At 38.0% G+C, this 17,871-nt stretch overlaps 1 protein-coding gene across 3 annotated transcripts in view; it reads left to right on the top strand.

Annotated features, from left to right (window-relative positions):
• Positions 1-17,871, top strand: part of SPAG16 (sperm associated antigen 16) — an 819,872-nt gene that overhangs the window by 389,623 nt on the left and 412,378 nt on the right. For all 3 annotated transcript variants that reach the window (XM_084779848.1, XM_084779847.1, XM_084779850.1), the window contains one exon: positions 11,735-11,920. In XM_084779848.1, coding sequence (XP_084635974.1) covers positions 11,735-11,920 — 186 coding nt within the window. The remainder of the gene's footprint in view (positions 1-11,734; positions 11,921-17,871) is intronic.

Here is a 17,871-nt window from a genome sequence, read left to right as displayed (position 1 = left end):
AGTTGTTGCTACAGTGGCCCCATTGGGCCCCAGGGGAAAATCATTGGACAGTCAACTTTCTACCACAGACTTTGGAGAATCCCACAGCTGTGTCTTCCTATAGTCAGAACAGCACTGCTTCTTTTATACTGAGAACACACTGTCATCGTGTACCCTGTGCTCCTGGGAAGCTGAAGGCCAAAAGCCCAGGGTAAGACACTGGTTGCCAGTGATGCCAGTGGAGAGTAATTGAAGAATTGGAGAGACTATTTCCCCCTTCATGCCCACAATGGGGGCTTGTTACTTTATCATGAATGAATGAATAAAATTTGGTCCACTATATGCATTGAAATACCATTTACACAGGGTGTCTGAGACTATATTCTGTATTTCTGTTTCAGTGTTGTGTTTTTCCCTTTAATTTTAAGTAACTTTAGAGCCCTGTAAAATAAAAAGAATGAAAGAACTATCAGTGGTTATAGTAAAGGCAACAGTTTCAGTACCTTTGCTTCATAAGCTGTTATTTCTCATTATTAAACACCTTTAGCTTGTTTAAAACAGTAAAAACCATTTATATTTAAAAATTAATTAAAAATACAATTAGACAAAATTCTACCATTAATGCCCTCAAAGTGGCAAATATACATGCGATATTCACAATAGTATATTTGAGAATTGAAGAAGATAAGTATTTAAGATACATAAATATTTATTATGGGTAAAATCCTTTAAAAGATGCCTGAATTCCTATGTAAGCTATTTTCTTAACACATTACACTACAGTGAAGAATAAAACTTCAGAAATCTACTGAGTATGTAATTATTATACGGAGACACCAAGAAAGCCTTAGGCTTATATTTCTAATATTTCCATGAACCGCAAAATATATATTTTTTCTAAGTATATTTCACGATAAGTGAGACATGAATTCTGAGAACTAAAATTTGTCCCAGTAAGATCTCCCTCCCCTCCTTCTATCTTTCAATATTGAAATGTATACCTGTACTAAGTAACCTACCAAGTCTGTATCATTGAATTTCATTTTATTTTGGTCATAAACCAACCCCAAGTTTTCTGTGAGAACTATAGATTCAAAGTGCCCAAAGCAGTGTACACACACACACACACACACACACACACACACACACACACACACACACACATTTTACTTCCTAGTGTTGTCCTTTTGGAACCTAGTCTTAGTCCAACCTGTCCTATAGTACCACAGTGGAGAGGAGTGGTTTCTCTTTTTCAGGTAGTATTACTGAGAAACTATACATTTCAAACACAGCATGGCTTTTACAGGACAAAGATGTGACTAGAGCAGATGAATTCTAATTGCTGCTAATCACTAATTTATCTTACTTCCAGAAGCGGAGAGCTACTGGGTATTAAGCATAACTCACTTTAAGCTCATGGTGAAGAACTCAGAGTTGCTAGTAAACAAGCTGCCTACCCTGTTAGAAAGTCTACCTATAGTGAATGCTATAGTCTTGGTAATGTGCATCTGACACTCATGTTAAGTCTTGTAGTATTACAGGGAATGTCACGGATAGCTGCTGGGACACAGCCCGAGCCTTCCCACTCACCTGGCATCTGTAGGATTCCAAGCAGGCCAGAGGAGCTTTAAATGAGGGGAGCTCCTTGTATTTGGTTATTCATTTGTTGTTCGTTACTTCTTTCTTTCACATGCATCTGCAGTAATGGAAGGACAAGAGAGTAAATGAGCTACATTTAAACATGCCTTAGATTAATGGTATTTAGGTTAGATAAATGGTGTTTAGGCTTCTGAAAAATGGCTTTATAAACTTAATTGCTCAATGGGATGGAGTTTCAGGGAGGGAATACAATAGAGCTCTTATTAGAGTTAGCCATGCTTTTCTTGAAAAACCTGATCTCATCAAGAAGACTAAAGCTCACATGAGGCTACAGAAAATAATTTCAAAATGAAACATAAGAAGCAAGCAGTAAGGATATTTGATGCCTGCAAATGAATGTTAAATAAAGCAAACTTCATAATTTAATATGTGGGCATAAATAAGGTCTTATTATTAGTGCCATGTTTTAAAGCAATGAAAAAAAGGTTAAAGTAAAATAATGGAAATGTGTGCGCTGTTTAGAAAGATAAACCAGTTATGAGTTAGATAGAGCAGGTGCCGTTCTATTGGTAAGATGCTTTCCATGCAAGCTTGATGATCTGCTCTTGAGGTCCAGAACATAAGTAAAAGCAAGCATGGTGGGCCGCACTGTAATCCTTGCACCAGGGAGGTGGAGTCAGAAGTCGGCAAGCCCCAGGTCCCATTGAGAGACCCTGATGTCTGAGCAATGACACTAGAGACTGTCCTCTGGCCTTCACATGCATATGCCTGCGCAGTTACACACACACACACACACACACACACACACACACACACACACACACACACACACAAACATCGGTACACACATATACACACATAAAGGAAATAGTGTAACTAATTCCTTTTAGAACTTTCCCCCAGGTTTGTCCAAGGCACGGCTCTTCATTGTTCTTAGCTTGAAGGAGCTTTGTGAAACAGGTCGGGGTAGCAGTGTTGAAAAACAATTGTATTCCATTCCACATTTACTTTGAGTTGCAGGTGTTGGACAGCATATCCTGTCTCTGCTGACCTCGAATGTATTGTCAAATCAATCCTCATAAGACTTGAACTTGATGCCACACTCACGATTTTTTGGTTACCATGTACTCCTGAATGTCAGGACAGAGTATATTGAAAATTTCTGTGACTCGGGATTTTTACTCACTCAGCTCAGAGGTCAAAAGTGGGTGTAGAAGCAGCGGCTTCCCAGGGGCACTTTTCATTGCCGGAAGAGCACGTAGGCTGGATTACAAGTTAGGCTTGGAAAAATGTTTTGGCTGAATAGGAAAAGACATGTTGGAGACTAAGACCTGGTCTTGAGACTTGTTTTCCTCATCCTGGAATGACGGTTAATATGCAAAGCACAGATATCAATGTGATCAGGTTCAATATTAAGTGCGAGTCTACACTAGAAATTTTTATAATCTTCCCCTCCCCCACCACACAACTCCTGCAGCAATCCTGCCCTTCCTGCCCCTAAAATTAACATCTGATGACACCACACCAAAGCCTGACACATTCCACAGTACTGCAGGCAAGGCGCTTAGTATTTGTTTTTTTTTTTTTTGCTTGTCTTCTCATTCTAATTTTCTATTACTCTTTTTAAAAATTATATTATTATGTATTTATTTATTATTCACCTTACATTCCTATTGTTATCCCCTCACTTGTATCTTCCGTTCCCACCCTCTTTCCCTCTTCTTTCCTATTCCCTTCCCCTAGACCTCTGACAGAGAGGTCCTCCTCCCCAACTTTCTGACCACAGCGTCTCAGGTCTCAGGAGGATAGCTCTCATCCCCTTCTCTGCATGCCCACAGGGCCTCCCCACCAAGAGGAAGTGTAGGAAATGATTAAATCCAGGTCACCAGCGTTCTTGTCAGAAGCAGTCCACGGTCCCCCATAGCCCTGGAGGATGATGGGTATATCCGAACAGGGGGTCTAGGTTCTCTGCATGTATTGTTCTTGGTTGTTGTTTTTTTTTTCTATAGTGAAAAGTACTTTAAAATGTAAGAATATACTGCGCATGGTGGTGCACACCTTTAATACCAGCACTCGGGAGGCAGAGGCAGGTAAATCACTGTGAATTTGAGGCCAGCCTGCTCTACAGAGTAAGTCCAGGACAGCCAGGGCTACACAGAGAAACCCTGTCTTGAAAAACCAAAACTAACTAAATAAAATAAAATGTGAGAATACCATAATTTCTACACAATAATCTCTTTCTTCTAATCTCCTACTTTCATGTTGCAAATAATTGCTTATATGTATAGATTTTGTTCAAATGTGCTCACCTTTTAAAAACTCTCCTGGCCTGTCTCTGACCATTTACTGCCCCATAATTTCCATCCTCTATATTCATCTGTTAAAATGCCTAGGGAATATTAGAATTAGCTGGTTATGTACTTATGTATCCTATTACTACATGAAGTCATTGAAGAAAGTACATCTTTGTGTGCCTAAAAATATTACATTTTGTGAATTTTAAACTATATTTTAAACCCAAAAGAATATTGAAGTCTTTCAAATATGAGGTCCTTGTGTTTTGTTTTGTTTGCTTCTGTGTTTTGTTTTTGTTTTTGAGAGAGAGAGGGAGATAATTGATGCAAGGGATAGGCTAATATAGGTAAACTAAAATGAAGCCATAAGTTGAGTTGATATATACAATGCACATAAACTGACTTCAATCTTTTCTATCAGTGAAATGCTATTTAGAATTCACTAATGATTCCCATTGTCAACAAAAGAAGTCCCCTGAAGCTGTTCTGTGGTTCAACTAAAACTCCCCAAAGCAGTTCATCTCTGCATCCACACTATGGCACAAGGTATTATTAGGTAACAGCTCCCAAGCAATGGCTTCAGCAGTCGCAGTGCAATGACAGAGGTAGGGTGTGCCTCCTTGTCTGTCTGTCCTATAGTAAAGAGACTCCCGAGATTGTGTTAAATGCTGCAGAGGAGAAGAAAGCAGTGATAAGAGAAGACAAAAGAAACAGAGACCCACTCCTTCACACACTCAGTAATCCTTTTTTTTGGGGGGGGGGTCGTTTTGTTCAACTGTGACGTTAGTTTTTGTTTGATATTATATTATATTACATTACTATATTATATTATTAGGGCTTAAAAACACAAGTACAATTGCAAGTATAATTTAATCAAACATTTATGGAGATTTAGTATGAGAAAGGCATAGTCAAATAACTGGTCATTACAAACACAAAGAAACAGATTTTATCATCAGGGTGGAAAGCCTAAAAGTAATAAATGGTTATAGTGGTGTGAAAAAAGAAGAAAGTAAAAAGGAAAGGAAGAAAGAAAGGAAGGAAGGGAGAAAGAAAGAAAGAAAGAAAGAAAGAAGAAAGAGGAAGGAAGGAAACAATGCTAGAGAAACAACATATTGAAAATACCATTTTAAAGAGGTTTTCAAAGATTCCCCTTGTGATAAGGTAGAATAGAGGAGACACTAACGTTATAGAAGCGATAGGTTATAGCTTCCTAGTGCTGGACAGGATCCTTAGCTGCCCTGCAGGAAGATGGCTTTCTGTGCTGGTACCACAGGGGAAGATGGATTGAGTTGTCTAGCAGTGTGTCTGCAGCATTTTAATCAGCTGGTACATGAATCAATAAACCTCCTGGGTAAAATCTCAGCCTTTAGATGGCCTTTCACATATCTTTATGACCAAGAGCCAGCAAAGACCTCTGTAATTGGCCCCTCTTACATCTCAGGCCACCCTTTCAATATTTGCCCCTTCCCCATCCCTTCCCTCACCCCTTCACATCTTCTTGATCAAGTCTTGACTGCCTTGGAGCCTGTACCTAGAACTGTGTTCTATGTATCCTGGAAAATCAGCTCTGCCTGATTCCTGGCTGCTTTGGCTCACAGTCCCTCTTTGCAATGGCTACCTTCAGCTCCCCACACAGCACAAAGTGGACCACTGCCTGACGCTGTCTTACTAAGTCATTTACTTGATCCTTTCACTTCTCTCTTCGGTTTGAAGGTGAGCCTCATGAGAACAAAGACTTTGTCTAACCGAGTAGCCCCTTTTATGAGAACTGTGGCTCTAGTCACAGTTAAAGCATGCTGTATATTAACTGAGTTTTCCTAAAGAGAAAGTAAATATATCTTTCCTATCTTTTGTTTAATGAAGGATGGGTATTATCAAATCTGTTAAACATTATTTTCTTCTATCTGCTACATTATGTATAACAAATAATTCTTAAATAACAACAATGTATGTTAAAAGAAAAAGTTTCACATATAATAGTTTTCAGAAAATGCAAACAATTTTTATCTATACAATGAAAATAGACTTTAGCTATGTCCCGATTAGACAAGGTTACATCATACAAGAAGTTTTTTATTTTAATTAACATATGTACACATGTGTTAATGATATAATCTACACAGGAAGATGCCTAATGTCATAAGAAAAACAAAATTAAATGAACTTCACATATTTTAGTTCTTAAAGCTTGAAGGGATTTCTAGGACCCCTTTATCTTATTTCCATGGTAACATCATTAGTTCTGATATGTTTAAAGTGAAATAAACCAGCCTATCAGCTTTCCTTTTCTTTCTACAACCTAACCAATTGCATCAATACAAGATGATGTGGAACAATACAATCAATATGATACAGAATTGAGATCAGATTGATACTTTTGTAACTCTGTTTTTTCCTATGTTGCACAATGTCTTATTATACAAAAATTGAACTATATCAATACACCAGTTTTCTTTTGAAATCTCTTTCCTCATTGCATACACCACAAACAATCCTTCAGTCAATAGTATGTCCTAGAGTGGAGGAGGAGCACCGACGGCTGGAGACATGGCTCGTGGCAACACCACTTACTAGTCTGGCAAAGGACCTGTGTTGAGTTTCTAGTACCTACGGGATAGCTCTGTAATTCCAGTTCCTGGAACCCAGCACCCTCATGTGACCTCTTTGGGTTCCAGGTATGCATGTAGAGCATGGATATAAATCTAGGCAAAGCATTCATACACGTAAAAATAAATTAGATCTGAAAAGAACATCCATGTAAAATTAGTAGCTTATCCCTCAATACAATAATAAGTAGTTCCGTATCTGTCCTTTTTTTTGTCTTTCATACTCCACTATAGTATGTGTCTTAGGATTGATTTAATTGTAGATATAAAACCAAGACCTACATTCTGTCCCCTGGGCTTCGCATCAAGGCCAGGGAATAGTAATGTGAGAAGCACATTACTTCTGAGGCATGTGGTGCTACTGTTTTGCCCATGTAATGCACTTGTGAGACCTTCCAGTAAAAAAATAAAGCCAGGAATAAGATAACGTGCAGAACAAAGTCAAATACATATGAAGGATGAATATGTCTTCATACATACTTAAATGTGTACTGGAAGACTGGATTTGTCACCAACATGTAGCATTCTTGCATTAAATATAAGATGTTGAACAGAAAATAAAATGGAAGATGATTAAGCAACTGAGTGAGGGGACCTGAAGCTATAGACAAAAGGTGGTATTTTTTGGAGAAAGCTAGATATCTTTTACCCCTTTTCTATCCTATGCTACATGTCATTCCTCTTTTGATGCTACCCTCAATGTCAGAATATCAAAGGAAGCCTCTAGCATCCTGCAGAAAGAAATGCAATGGTAATTTACTATGAATATTCCTGGATTTTACTACTGTCACAAAGAACCCTTTCCTTCCTGTGTTTCTATGTTTCTTTCTAAGTTCTGTCCCCCTGTGTAAGCACACCCCCAGTAAGCCCCCGGGACACAGGCATAGGCTCTTCTTCCATGGCCTTGCCTGTTGCCAGAGTCTGCACCCTGCTCCCGGTCCTAGTTCTGCCTTTTCTCCTCCACATTCTTTGTGATTGGTGGTGCAAACAAGGGATATCATTTGGAAACTAGAGCAAGGGTAATTCTTACTTCAGAAAACCAATGAAGACTGTCCAATATGTAGGTGTATGCTAAGTTTGATTTATTCTGTCCCAGTGTAGAATGCTTTCATTCTGCAAGGCCATGCAGCAATCTACTAACTCTTTAACAAATGTTAAGGGAATATGAAACTTGTACATATTTCTTCCCCAATGTACCCTAATGTTTGGGGGCCATAGAAATGTATCATAAATATACTGGAATATTTTTTCACCTGAATACTTTTAAATTAATTTAAATTCTAAAAGTGGATTTTACTAATTTAAATATTTTATGAGCTGAGTAAAACAGAAAATAATATATTTTACCTGTACTGTTTTGATTAGGGTTATAATCACCATGATGAAACACCATAACCAAGGCAATTCTCATAAAACAAAATAATTGTGGGTTTCATAGAATTTCTGAAATTTAGTTCATTGTCATCATCATGGGAGCATTGTAGCATGCAGGCAGGTGCTGTAGCTATAGCTGAGAACTACATCCTTATCCATAGGCAGAAAGAGAGAAAGACTCTGGGCTTGGTATGGCTTCTGAAACCTCAAAAATCCACACCTCATGACACACCTCCCCCAACAAGGCCACACCTCTTAATCCTTTTTTAAATATAGTTTATTCATTTATTCATATTATATCTCAATTGTTATCCTATCCCTTGTATCCTCCCATTCCTCCCTCCTCCCCATTTTCCCCTTACTCCCCTCCCCTATGACTGTGACTGAGGGGGACTTCTTCCCGCTGTATATGCTCATAGGGGATCATTCTTCATGGTTGAGTGGAGAGCGGGGTCTGACTTTCACACAAACTCTGGTGCCCCATATTTGACCACTTTCCCTGCATGGGGAAGCCTGGACACACTCAGAGGAAGGATAGCAGGCTACAAAGAGGAGACTTGATACTTTTAATCCATTTAATTCTTTCAAATAGTGCCACTCTCTGGTGACTAAGCAATCAAATATTTGAGCCTATGGGAACATTCTTATTCCAACCACCAGTTTATGTTAGTTAATATTTTATTGCTGTGAAGAGATGCCTTCATCAAAGCATTACTTATAGACAAAAGCATTTAACTGGGCTCTTCCTTACAGTTTCAGGGGAGTTATGGTGGCAAACAGACAGTATAGCGCTAGAACATTAGATGAGAGCTTTACATCTAGATCCTCAGGCAGCAGGCAGAGAAAGAGACTCGAGACTCAAGACCTGGAGTGTACTTTTGAAACCCCAAAGCCCACTCCCAGTGACACTTCTCTAAAACACACACAAACATACACACACACACACACACACACACACACACACACACACACACACACCATCTAAAAAAGAAGAAGAAATGAAGAAAAATATGTTTGTTTTTCTTGACCTCTCCCTCTGCCTATTGCCTAAAGTTAATGAGCCACCTGAACATTTGAATGTTATCACTTTGTCTTCTAATTTCTTTGCTGTTATTGTGTCCGGATGCATAGTGCCACACATTCATTTGCAATCAGCTACGTTTGATGTTAGGGGTTTCAATATATAAGTCTTAGCAACAAAGGGAATATTTTACCTGCTCTTTTGGCAGGTTCTGGTTGCTCTTGGCGATTTGGCTGGAGAAACCCATCATTTGAAAGATCACATGCTCTCTCTCACACACACACACTCCCACCCCAGGAATGTCCTCTGTCTTCACAAGAACCAGAAATATTCTGTCTTTCATATTTTAAAAGGGGAAAATATTTTTAAACAACATTCAAAGTTTTGTATTTCTTTTTATTTTGAAGTGTTTACATCCATGTACTATAACTATAGCATTTGCTTCCCTCTGTCACATGCCAAGGAGAGGGGAATAGGGTGACAGATGGAAGGAAGGGGGAAGGGGAAGATACAAGTGAGGCAATAACCATCAAGATGTAATCTGAATAAATTATTTAAATAAATAAAATATAAAATAAAATCTTGTTAAAAATAATATTTGTTTGATTATTCAATATCATTTCGAACCACTTAGAAATGACAATACAACATTCCATTTGATTTTTAAGATTTAGTAGATATTTATATTAAAGTTATATGAAGAATTCTTTAGCCACAGTAAGAAAAATTCAACAGTAATTCTTATCTTATGTGAATACATTGATCCATGATAACCTATTTGAGTATCAGAAACAAGTTATAGAAAAGGAAGGAATTGTTTTATGTTTGCTTTAATATTTTGGGTAAATGTAAATTTTTATTGTTTGGTATTCAATATTAAAAGTAAAAATTACGGTTACATGAATAAACAAACAATTGCTACAAAGCAAAGGTTATGTTTATTTTCCCTCTACCTGTGAAACACTAGCTGCCATATGGTAATTCTTCAGCAATGCTAATTTGAAAAGAAAGTAGACATCCTTTCTGACTTTAATGAGAGTGTCTTCAGTCCACATAATCCACCATGTCTGCAGCACTTTCAAGATCATCCTGCCAGTGTTGGCTGTTTCTCCCTTACAAATGAGAATTTCATGTCCTACTTAAAATAAAAAATTCACTATTAATAATCAAATACTTTTCATGATCTTGCTATTTTTTATAACTTGGTATATAATCAAATCATTTCTCCTATCCTTTTCCTTCTTACCCATCTCCTGCGTCTGACACCCCTCCCTTCTATATTTGTAGCTTCTCCATCTAACCATTATCGTCATATACTCATACAAAGGAATAAACATACACATGCAACCCACCTGCTGATCCCATCCAGCACTGCCTGCATGTATTTAGGCCTAATCACTTGGTATGGGATAGCCAGTCAGAAGGCTCATCCCTGGGAAAGACTCTTAGAAGTTGCTAGTTTTCCTGTAGTCTTTATCTAGAGGTGATGCTGTTGAGGACATCCCCATCTACAATGGGATGTCAAGTGCTATTGGAATTGTTCAGGTCTTCTTTGGGCAGCCATGTTTATTGAGATGATATAGATGAAGCTCCCCATTATATACATAAGACACCTATCTCACAGCAGATTTCCAGGTCCTCCAGCTCTTACAATCTTTCCACCCTCTTCTCCGTGTTGCTCCTTGACCCTCGGGTGCAGTTGAGTTGTAGACATATCAGCTGGGGCTGGACAGCAAGCTGCTACTTTTTCTCATTTTGCCTGGTTGTGGCTTTCTGTAATGAGCTGCTGCTGCTGCAAAATGAAGTTTCCTTGGAAAAGGGTGAGATACACGCTTAGCAGTGGGAATAAAGATTAGTGTTTAGAACACAGTTAAGAATCATGCTGGTTTAGGAAAGTGGAATTTGATATACTTTTCTTTTCTATTCATAGTGTGACTTTATTCACACATTCATGCAGTTATACTCACTTATTATAAGATGTATTCTGAGCACCTCAGCTATCCAAACATGATTATAAAAACACAGAGAAAAGATGGTTCTCCATGATGAGGCACAATCTGAGGAGGAAGACATTGACATTCAGTGGGTGAAAGTTACTAAAGGAACACAGAAGGTATTCAATGTCAGCCTACACAGAGATGATCAAAGTATAGTTTGCTTGAAGCCAATGTTTTGCTCCCAAACCCTAAGAAGAGCTAGCAGTTTCTGATCATTGACAACCACTGTTTCCTTAAACTGGATTTAATGTCCACTCTTTGAAAACCACAGCTTTGATAATATCTGTTAATAACTTCAACAGAAAATCCAGTGACACATCTTCAATTACTTAGTACCTTTAAATTTTTATTTTAATTATATAGGACAAAATCTTATCTCATTTCTCATCTTCTTGAAGAATTTAATCAGTGTGACAAAGGTCAATGACAACAGCCTTCTTCTTATTATGTTTTCAATGGGTCTTAACACATCTAGATGGTCTTCACTTTGAAGTTTCCTTTTTCCCATAGTGTAATACATAACCTTGAACTCAATTCAGGCAAAAAGAGAAAATGCTATTTTGGTAACTTAATCATAAGGATTCTAGAAGATCTAATTTAAAAAGTACACAGTAGCAGTTTATCTCAAAGCATGAGTTCCTAATCAGTCCAAGTAAACAATTGTGTAGACCCACATATTATTATGAAATGTAGCCATTTAAATGTGTAGCTAAACATACATACCACTCAGAATAGTATATAAATACTATATGAAAATATACGTATACTTTATATTTTTACAAATAAGTATATATAAACAAACATAGTTCACAAAAAATGAATTTTTTAAAACAAAATTTCATCTTGTTTTCTTGAAAACAGTGGCAGCAAATTGGCTACTTCAAGTGGTGACACCACCATTAAATTATGGGACCTCTCAAGTGGTGAATGCATGTTGACCTTTGAAGGACACAGCCATGCAGTGTGGTCCTGCACATGGCACTCAGGTGGTGATTTCGTGGCTTCTGCCTCACTGGATATGACTAGTAAAATCTGGGACGTCAATAGGTAAGACGCATGTTAAACATTATCCATCGGTACTGATTTCCATTTGTTTTTTTGTTTGTTTTTACATATTTGAGAAATTTCTTTATTTTTTATTTTTTATACTTTTATTTTATTACACATGTATAAAACAAACTACATACAGCAAGGAGAACCATGTGACAATCATGAGAATAATGAGTTCTATATATGTTACATTCATAGTGACTTGGCCATCTGCATTCGTCTCATTTTAAATAAGTGTTTTTCCGGTCTTGTTGGGTCTAGATTTCCGAATGAGATTCAATATCTATCTTATCTCAACTCTAATAGCTTAACTTCTTTATCTTGATCTGAAACGTGTGGACAGAGTTGTGTTGATTTCTTAGATGCTGCCACTGGGGAACATTACAAGAAACTTTGTCTCAAAGGTTACAGAGTGATGAAAATAATGTTTATGGAATCCATTTCTAACTCTATTGATTTTTGGTGATACAGTAAGTCCTTTTCTGGGTGTCAAGAGCATGATCACACCTTTGTTAAGAGATGAGGATTCTTTCAACTAGAAGACATTTATTAGGAGCTGGTAGAAATGAGTATTTATCTTAAGCAGAAATTTTGTTCTGCTTTGCACAAGGTTGCTGTACCTTTGTACTCTGGAAGGTGGTTTGGTAGTTGTAGAATTTGAACTTTTTCAAACCTACTTTATTTGAGGTTCTTTAATGCTTCTACCTCCCTTTCAACCCACCTACCCTACATAGGAGAGAAAAGAGGTTAATGGGAACAGGGGAAGTAGACCTTTTGAGACTCAGTTCCTTGGAGCGATTCCACAGGATTCCAACATACCTGTTAAACAGCAACCCAGCAATTCAATAAAAGTGACTGCAACTGCAGCTGCTGGAACACAGAACCTTGAAGCATTTTCCAGAGCAGTTCTCTCTAGGAGCACCTCTTGAAGTGGAGCCAAGACGAAAAAACTCTGCCTCTTGTTTGGGGGTATATATATCCTCTCAGAGTCCGTACGAGGATGTCAGTTGGAAGACCAAGCCCCTGCAAGAACTGGTTCCTTTTCTAGTGGACAAACATCATCTGTTCTCTCACAAGTCTTTTTTTAGTTGAATATCACCGCATACCCTTACACAAGTCTGTTTCACATTCCACATTTGGGATCAAAACAAAAACATATTTACATCCACTACAGGTAGTTGTGAATGTGATGGAAAGGACTTATGCTACATTTTTATTGATACCTTGGGATATTTTCCCAAATCAATAATTTTTAGTAGTTCACAAAATGTGAGAAATTATAGATACAGAAGTTTTATATTTAATCTTAATTCAAAGCAGGCATCCATTTCATTTACTATATCAGTAATTGTATTATAATCTGTCAAATAGACAAGATGCAGGAAAGGTACATTAGATTATTACCAAATATCTTAATTATTTCAGCTTAGAGGTCATCTGTCAGAATTTGAATCCCATTTGTTGTTGAAACAATACCCAGGTCCCAAATTGTGGGTAACTGTAATTCTGTATCCTATATAACTTATTTTAAATGAGAATAATGGAGCTACCATGAAGACGGAGATTTAGTTACACATAGAATCAGTCCATAAACAACTGTCCTTCATCCTTCCTGAGTTATGATTGGCATGTTAGGAGCAGAGGGCAAATAGGTGCTTGTGATCATTAACCAGATTTATGGGAAGATTCCGTCAAAGGTTACCTTAAGTTCCACATGTAAATGATTTCCTGCTATGCAGCAGGTCCCAGCTCCTTCTCTCCATACTGTACTTTGTCTCCTCGATGCTGCTGCTGCAACTGAGCTCTATAACCTCACTGTGGCTTTGCTGCATGACTCTTCTGCTCTGCCAGGAGATGGTGCATGCAGCGAATTGAGTCTGACTATGGGAGGGGCCTTCCTTCTTACTGTCCCCCTTTCCCATGGCCGTCTTGTAGACTTGCCATCACCCCACTGACTTTACTCCAGCAATGGTACCATTCTCATCACAGCAACTGAATCCACCGGCAGGTTTTTTCCTACAGAAGCAAGCACACTGGGACACCATTTAAGGAGAGAAACCTCAGCCAGCTGGTACCTCTTCTCTATCTGCGTTCCTTTCTCTCCCAGACTGTAGTCTCTAGGCAGAGAAAGGCCATCATAAGCATAGAAATGCTTTGAACTCTGAGGCCTGATTTCAGCCATTCCAACCGTGGAAGTCTCCTTATTCAATCCTAGGTTTTGGGGGTTTGTGTGTGTGAATTTGGAGGATCAAACTAAAGATTTTGTGAAGGCTAAAGTAGCTGAACAATAATAATTTCCAACCTTATCTCCTTTGTTATTTCAGTGCTGGTGTAGGTAGGTCTTCCTTTTGGGGCTTTATTTGTTCCTTACTACTCTTTTCTTCTTTTTATAAGTTAGTGAACAACTTACATACTTGACAGTCCTGTCTGCTATGCTTTGCTCATGAAGGTAATGGTGGTAGCTTCTGGCCATTGCTAGTCCTTGACATATTCAAACATTGGCAGCTGTATAACATAATTCTTCTGGGGTATAAAAGAACAACTACCTGAACTTTGTATATCCTGTGCAAAAAAAAAAAAAAAAAACATGGCTGTGAATGATACACATTTACCCCATCCTAATTAAAACAGGGACTATTATTTTGATCCTTACCTTGACATCATTTTATTCATGATAATCAACTGTATGTAAAAATTACTAATTATATTATGCTTCTCTCTCATATGATCAGATTTCATAAATATTTTCAATATTGAGTCATTGGAATTTCAGCACAATTATCTAATTTTAATTGCAAATCTACTAACCTTTTAGAATGTGTAAACCCAACAATGATCAGGTTGTTAGAAACTGATTCCCAATGAACCTCACCCCTCTAAAATAGTTTCAAACACTGTCCCTTGACAACTTTCCTCTTGACTCTGACATAAATATTGTCATCTGCATGATGCCCAGTAGATATTGACAAAGCAGATCAAAATTACTCTTGATTAATGTCAAAATTCTCTAAATTTCCTATCAACATTGGGACCTCAGTCAAATTCATCACCAATGACAGAAACTGATATTGACTTTGAAGCTGCAGTACTGCACACAGGGACAAGTAGAGGGAGATATTGATTTCTTTGAGTGGCTGTTGATATGTCTTTCAGCATTATAATCAAAGCATGAAGTTCTAACTTGTAATTACCCAAGGACCCAAGCATCATGTAGAGATGTCTAAACTATGAGAATCTTGCTTTAAAACCACACGGTTGCTTGATATGTCTTAATGTTTTAAGGGGTGTGAGAGGTTGTCTTGGTCATTTAGGTGTTGACAAAAGCTATGTCATGTACATAGCTTCTTCTTCTCTCAATGCCACATGGTTCTTACGGACAGAATCCTTTGATCTAATATGTGTCATCATCATTATGTTGCTGTTCACCAAAATGTTAGATCACTGTTAAGTATAAACTATCACAATTCAAGATAAAGCTACATGTTTGCTGAGCAACAGTAAGATTCCCTGAACACTGTCTAAGGTACACAGTCTGGGTAGGGCCTCAGTCTATGAAGGTTCTATAGTATATCTTGATGATCCCCTCCAGGATCACAGATATGACGTGACAGATGTATGTGTTTCAGTTAGAAATCATTGTTTCCTATTTGAGTTTTCAAATATACCCTTTATGTTATTAACTAAGCACTCATGCACACTTAAAACACACATGCACGTACACACATGCATACACATGAATGCACAAACACTCACACATATATGCACATGCACACACCCACTCATAGGCACACACATGCATGTAAACATATGCCTGCACACACATGTGCATGCAAGCTCACACACACACACACTATATCTCAAATCACAGAGTACTTGGTGTGTGATTGTTTACTTGTGTGAATGATCTGCAAGTACCTGTGATGACTATAGGGTAGGAGTTTTGCCTCCTGTATTCATATTCAAGCTGTGTTGCAATTTGCTGCCTTATCCTACATGAATCTATAAAATGATTTAAATTGGGTAGGGATATTAAAAATGACCTCTGTCAGCTATAAAAAAATAACTTATGTTCTTTTTCTGGGCATTGTATATGCAACACTAATGAGTTAAGTGTTCATGAGATGACTTAAAAATGTTAGGCTATGTATAGACATAAGGAGAAATTCAGAATCAATCATTGCCTTCAGTGAGATTATAAATAATTTAAGGATGTAGCCATTTTAAAGCAATCATAGAATTTTCAATGTTATGATCTCTGTAATATTGTATCAGGTATTCTGGGAGAGTCCTGGCTGTTTTACTTCTGAGGTAAATGTACTTGGCTAAGCAGCTTCATCACGTTGTCAGCTTGGTGTTTGGAAGGCAGACCATGTGTCTACTCCACTTGTAGCTGGAAGGAACAGGGTTGGAAACAGCCAAAATGTTGCTGAGTATAGCTTCTTCAGCTGCTTCAACAAGACAGCACACAGGAAAGAATTTAGCAGTTTGTATCAAGGATAAAAAGGAACAGGGCAGGGAGCTTGTAAAATTCAACAGCTTCTCACTCTCAAATGATGGGAAACAATTGTGTTATCTTTAGTTCTCTGTGTGTAACTTCAGATGCCCTTGAAAACAAAGCAAGTTTTAAAACGATGTGTAATTTGTGGTTTTCACTATATATTGTTGCTTAGAAGCAAATTTATCAGAAACCCAGGCTTGAGAGAATATCCCTGGCAAAGAAACCGTGAGCTTGCAGATAGTAATGACCCACTCTTAAGATTGTCCTTGAGGCTTCCAAATGTGTATCCAAAGTAAGTAAACTTCCAGTGTCCCCTAGTCACAGAGAAGAGGCAGAGCAGAGAACACACTTCAGATACAGTTGACAAAGAAGAACCTGCTATAAAACAAAGTCAGAAACCACACTAGAAAAACCCAAACCCAAAACAAAAGAAACCCAAACCAGAAAAGGAAACAAGCAGGCCAGTGAGGAAAGTTCTGTACTCATGAGCCTGACATACTTCGCGTCAGGAAATGTCATTGGTGCTGTGGGGATGTTTCTTGACTTGCTTTCTTAGGACTCTAAGGCAGTTCACAAAACAGATGGTTTTAGTTTCCCACTTTCTTGCCCTCTGTTGCATTTGTACAGCTGTCACTTTACCATGTGTCAGCAGAAAGCTCTGTGTTACCTAGTTGACCAGCCTACGTGACCTCTCTGACCCTATTGCAATAGCTTGAGCACTGTCCAGAGACCACGGGCTATGGAATACACACAGTGGCTGACTGGGATTTGGGGTTGTTTTCCTTTCTATATTGGGAAAAATCAAGAGTACTTTATAGGTGAAGGGAGATGTAACACAGTTAAATGGTTGTCAGAAAGCTATAGTAGAGACATCACTTTTCATTTAGTTTTTTTTCCTTTTTTTCACATTCACTAGAAACTTGACCATCTAAGTGCCATTTCTCAGCTTTGCTATTTTTTTCCAAGTGTGGCAGCACCAATAATTTGTATACAGCAAAACAACAGTTAAATTTTACAGATACAATTTTCCTTTGTGGATTCTGGGGTATTTGTAGTGATGATACAGTAATCTCAGAAGCCAGTTTTTTGTTTTGTTTTGTTTTGTTTTTGTTTTTTATTAATAGAGCAACTCTCACCTTGCTTGGAGTCAATGACTCCACTACACTTAGCCTGTGTCTGAGTAACTCAGGAATAAGGGAGAATCGAAATAACTGAATTCATTTTTAAAATTTATATATTTTTATTAATTTATTCATATTACATCTCAATTGCTATCCTGTCCCTTCGATCCTCCCATTCCTCCCTCCCTCCCACTTTCCCCTTACTCCCATCCCCTATGACTGTGACTGTGACTGAAGGGATCTCCTCCCCCTGTATATGCTCAAGTCTCTTCTTGGTAATCTGCTATCCTTCCTCTGAGTGCCACCAGGCCTCCCCATCCAGAGGACAT

This window comes from Acomys minous (assembly GCF_964271855.1).
Source record: "Acomys minous genome assembly, chromosome: 4".
NCBI lineage: Eukaryota > Metazoa > Chordata > Mammalia > Rodentia > Muridae > Acomys > Acomys minous.
This window is presented reverse-complemented; position numbering and strand designations above follow the sequence as displayed.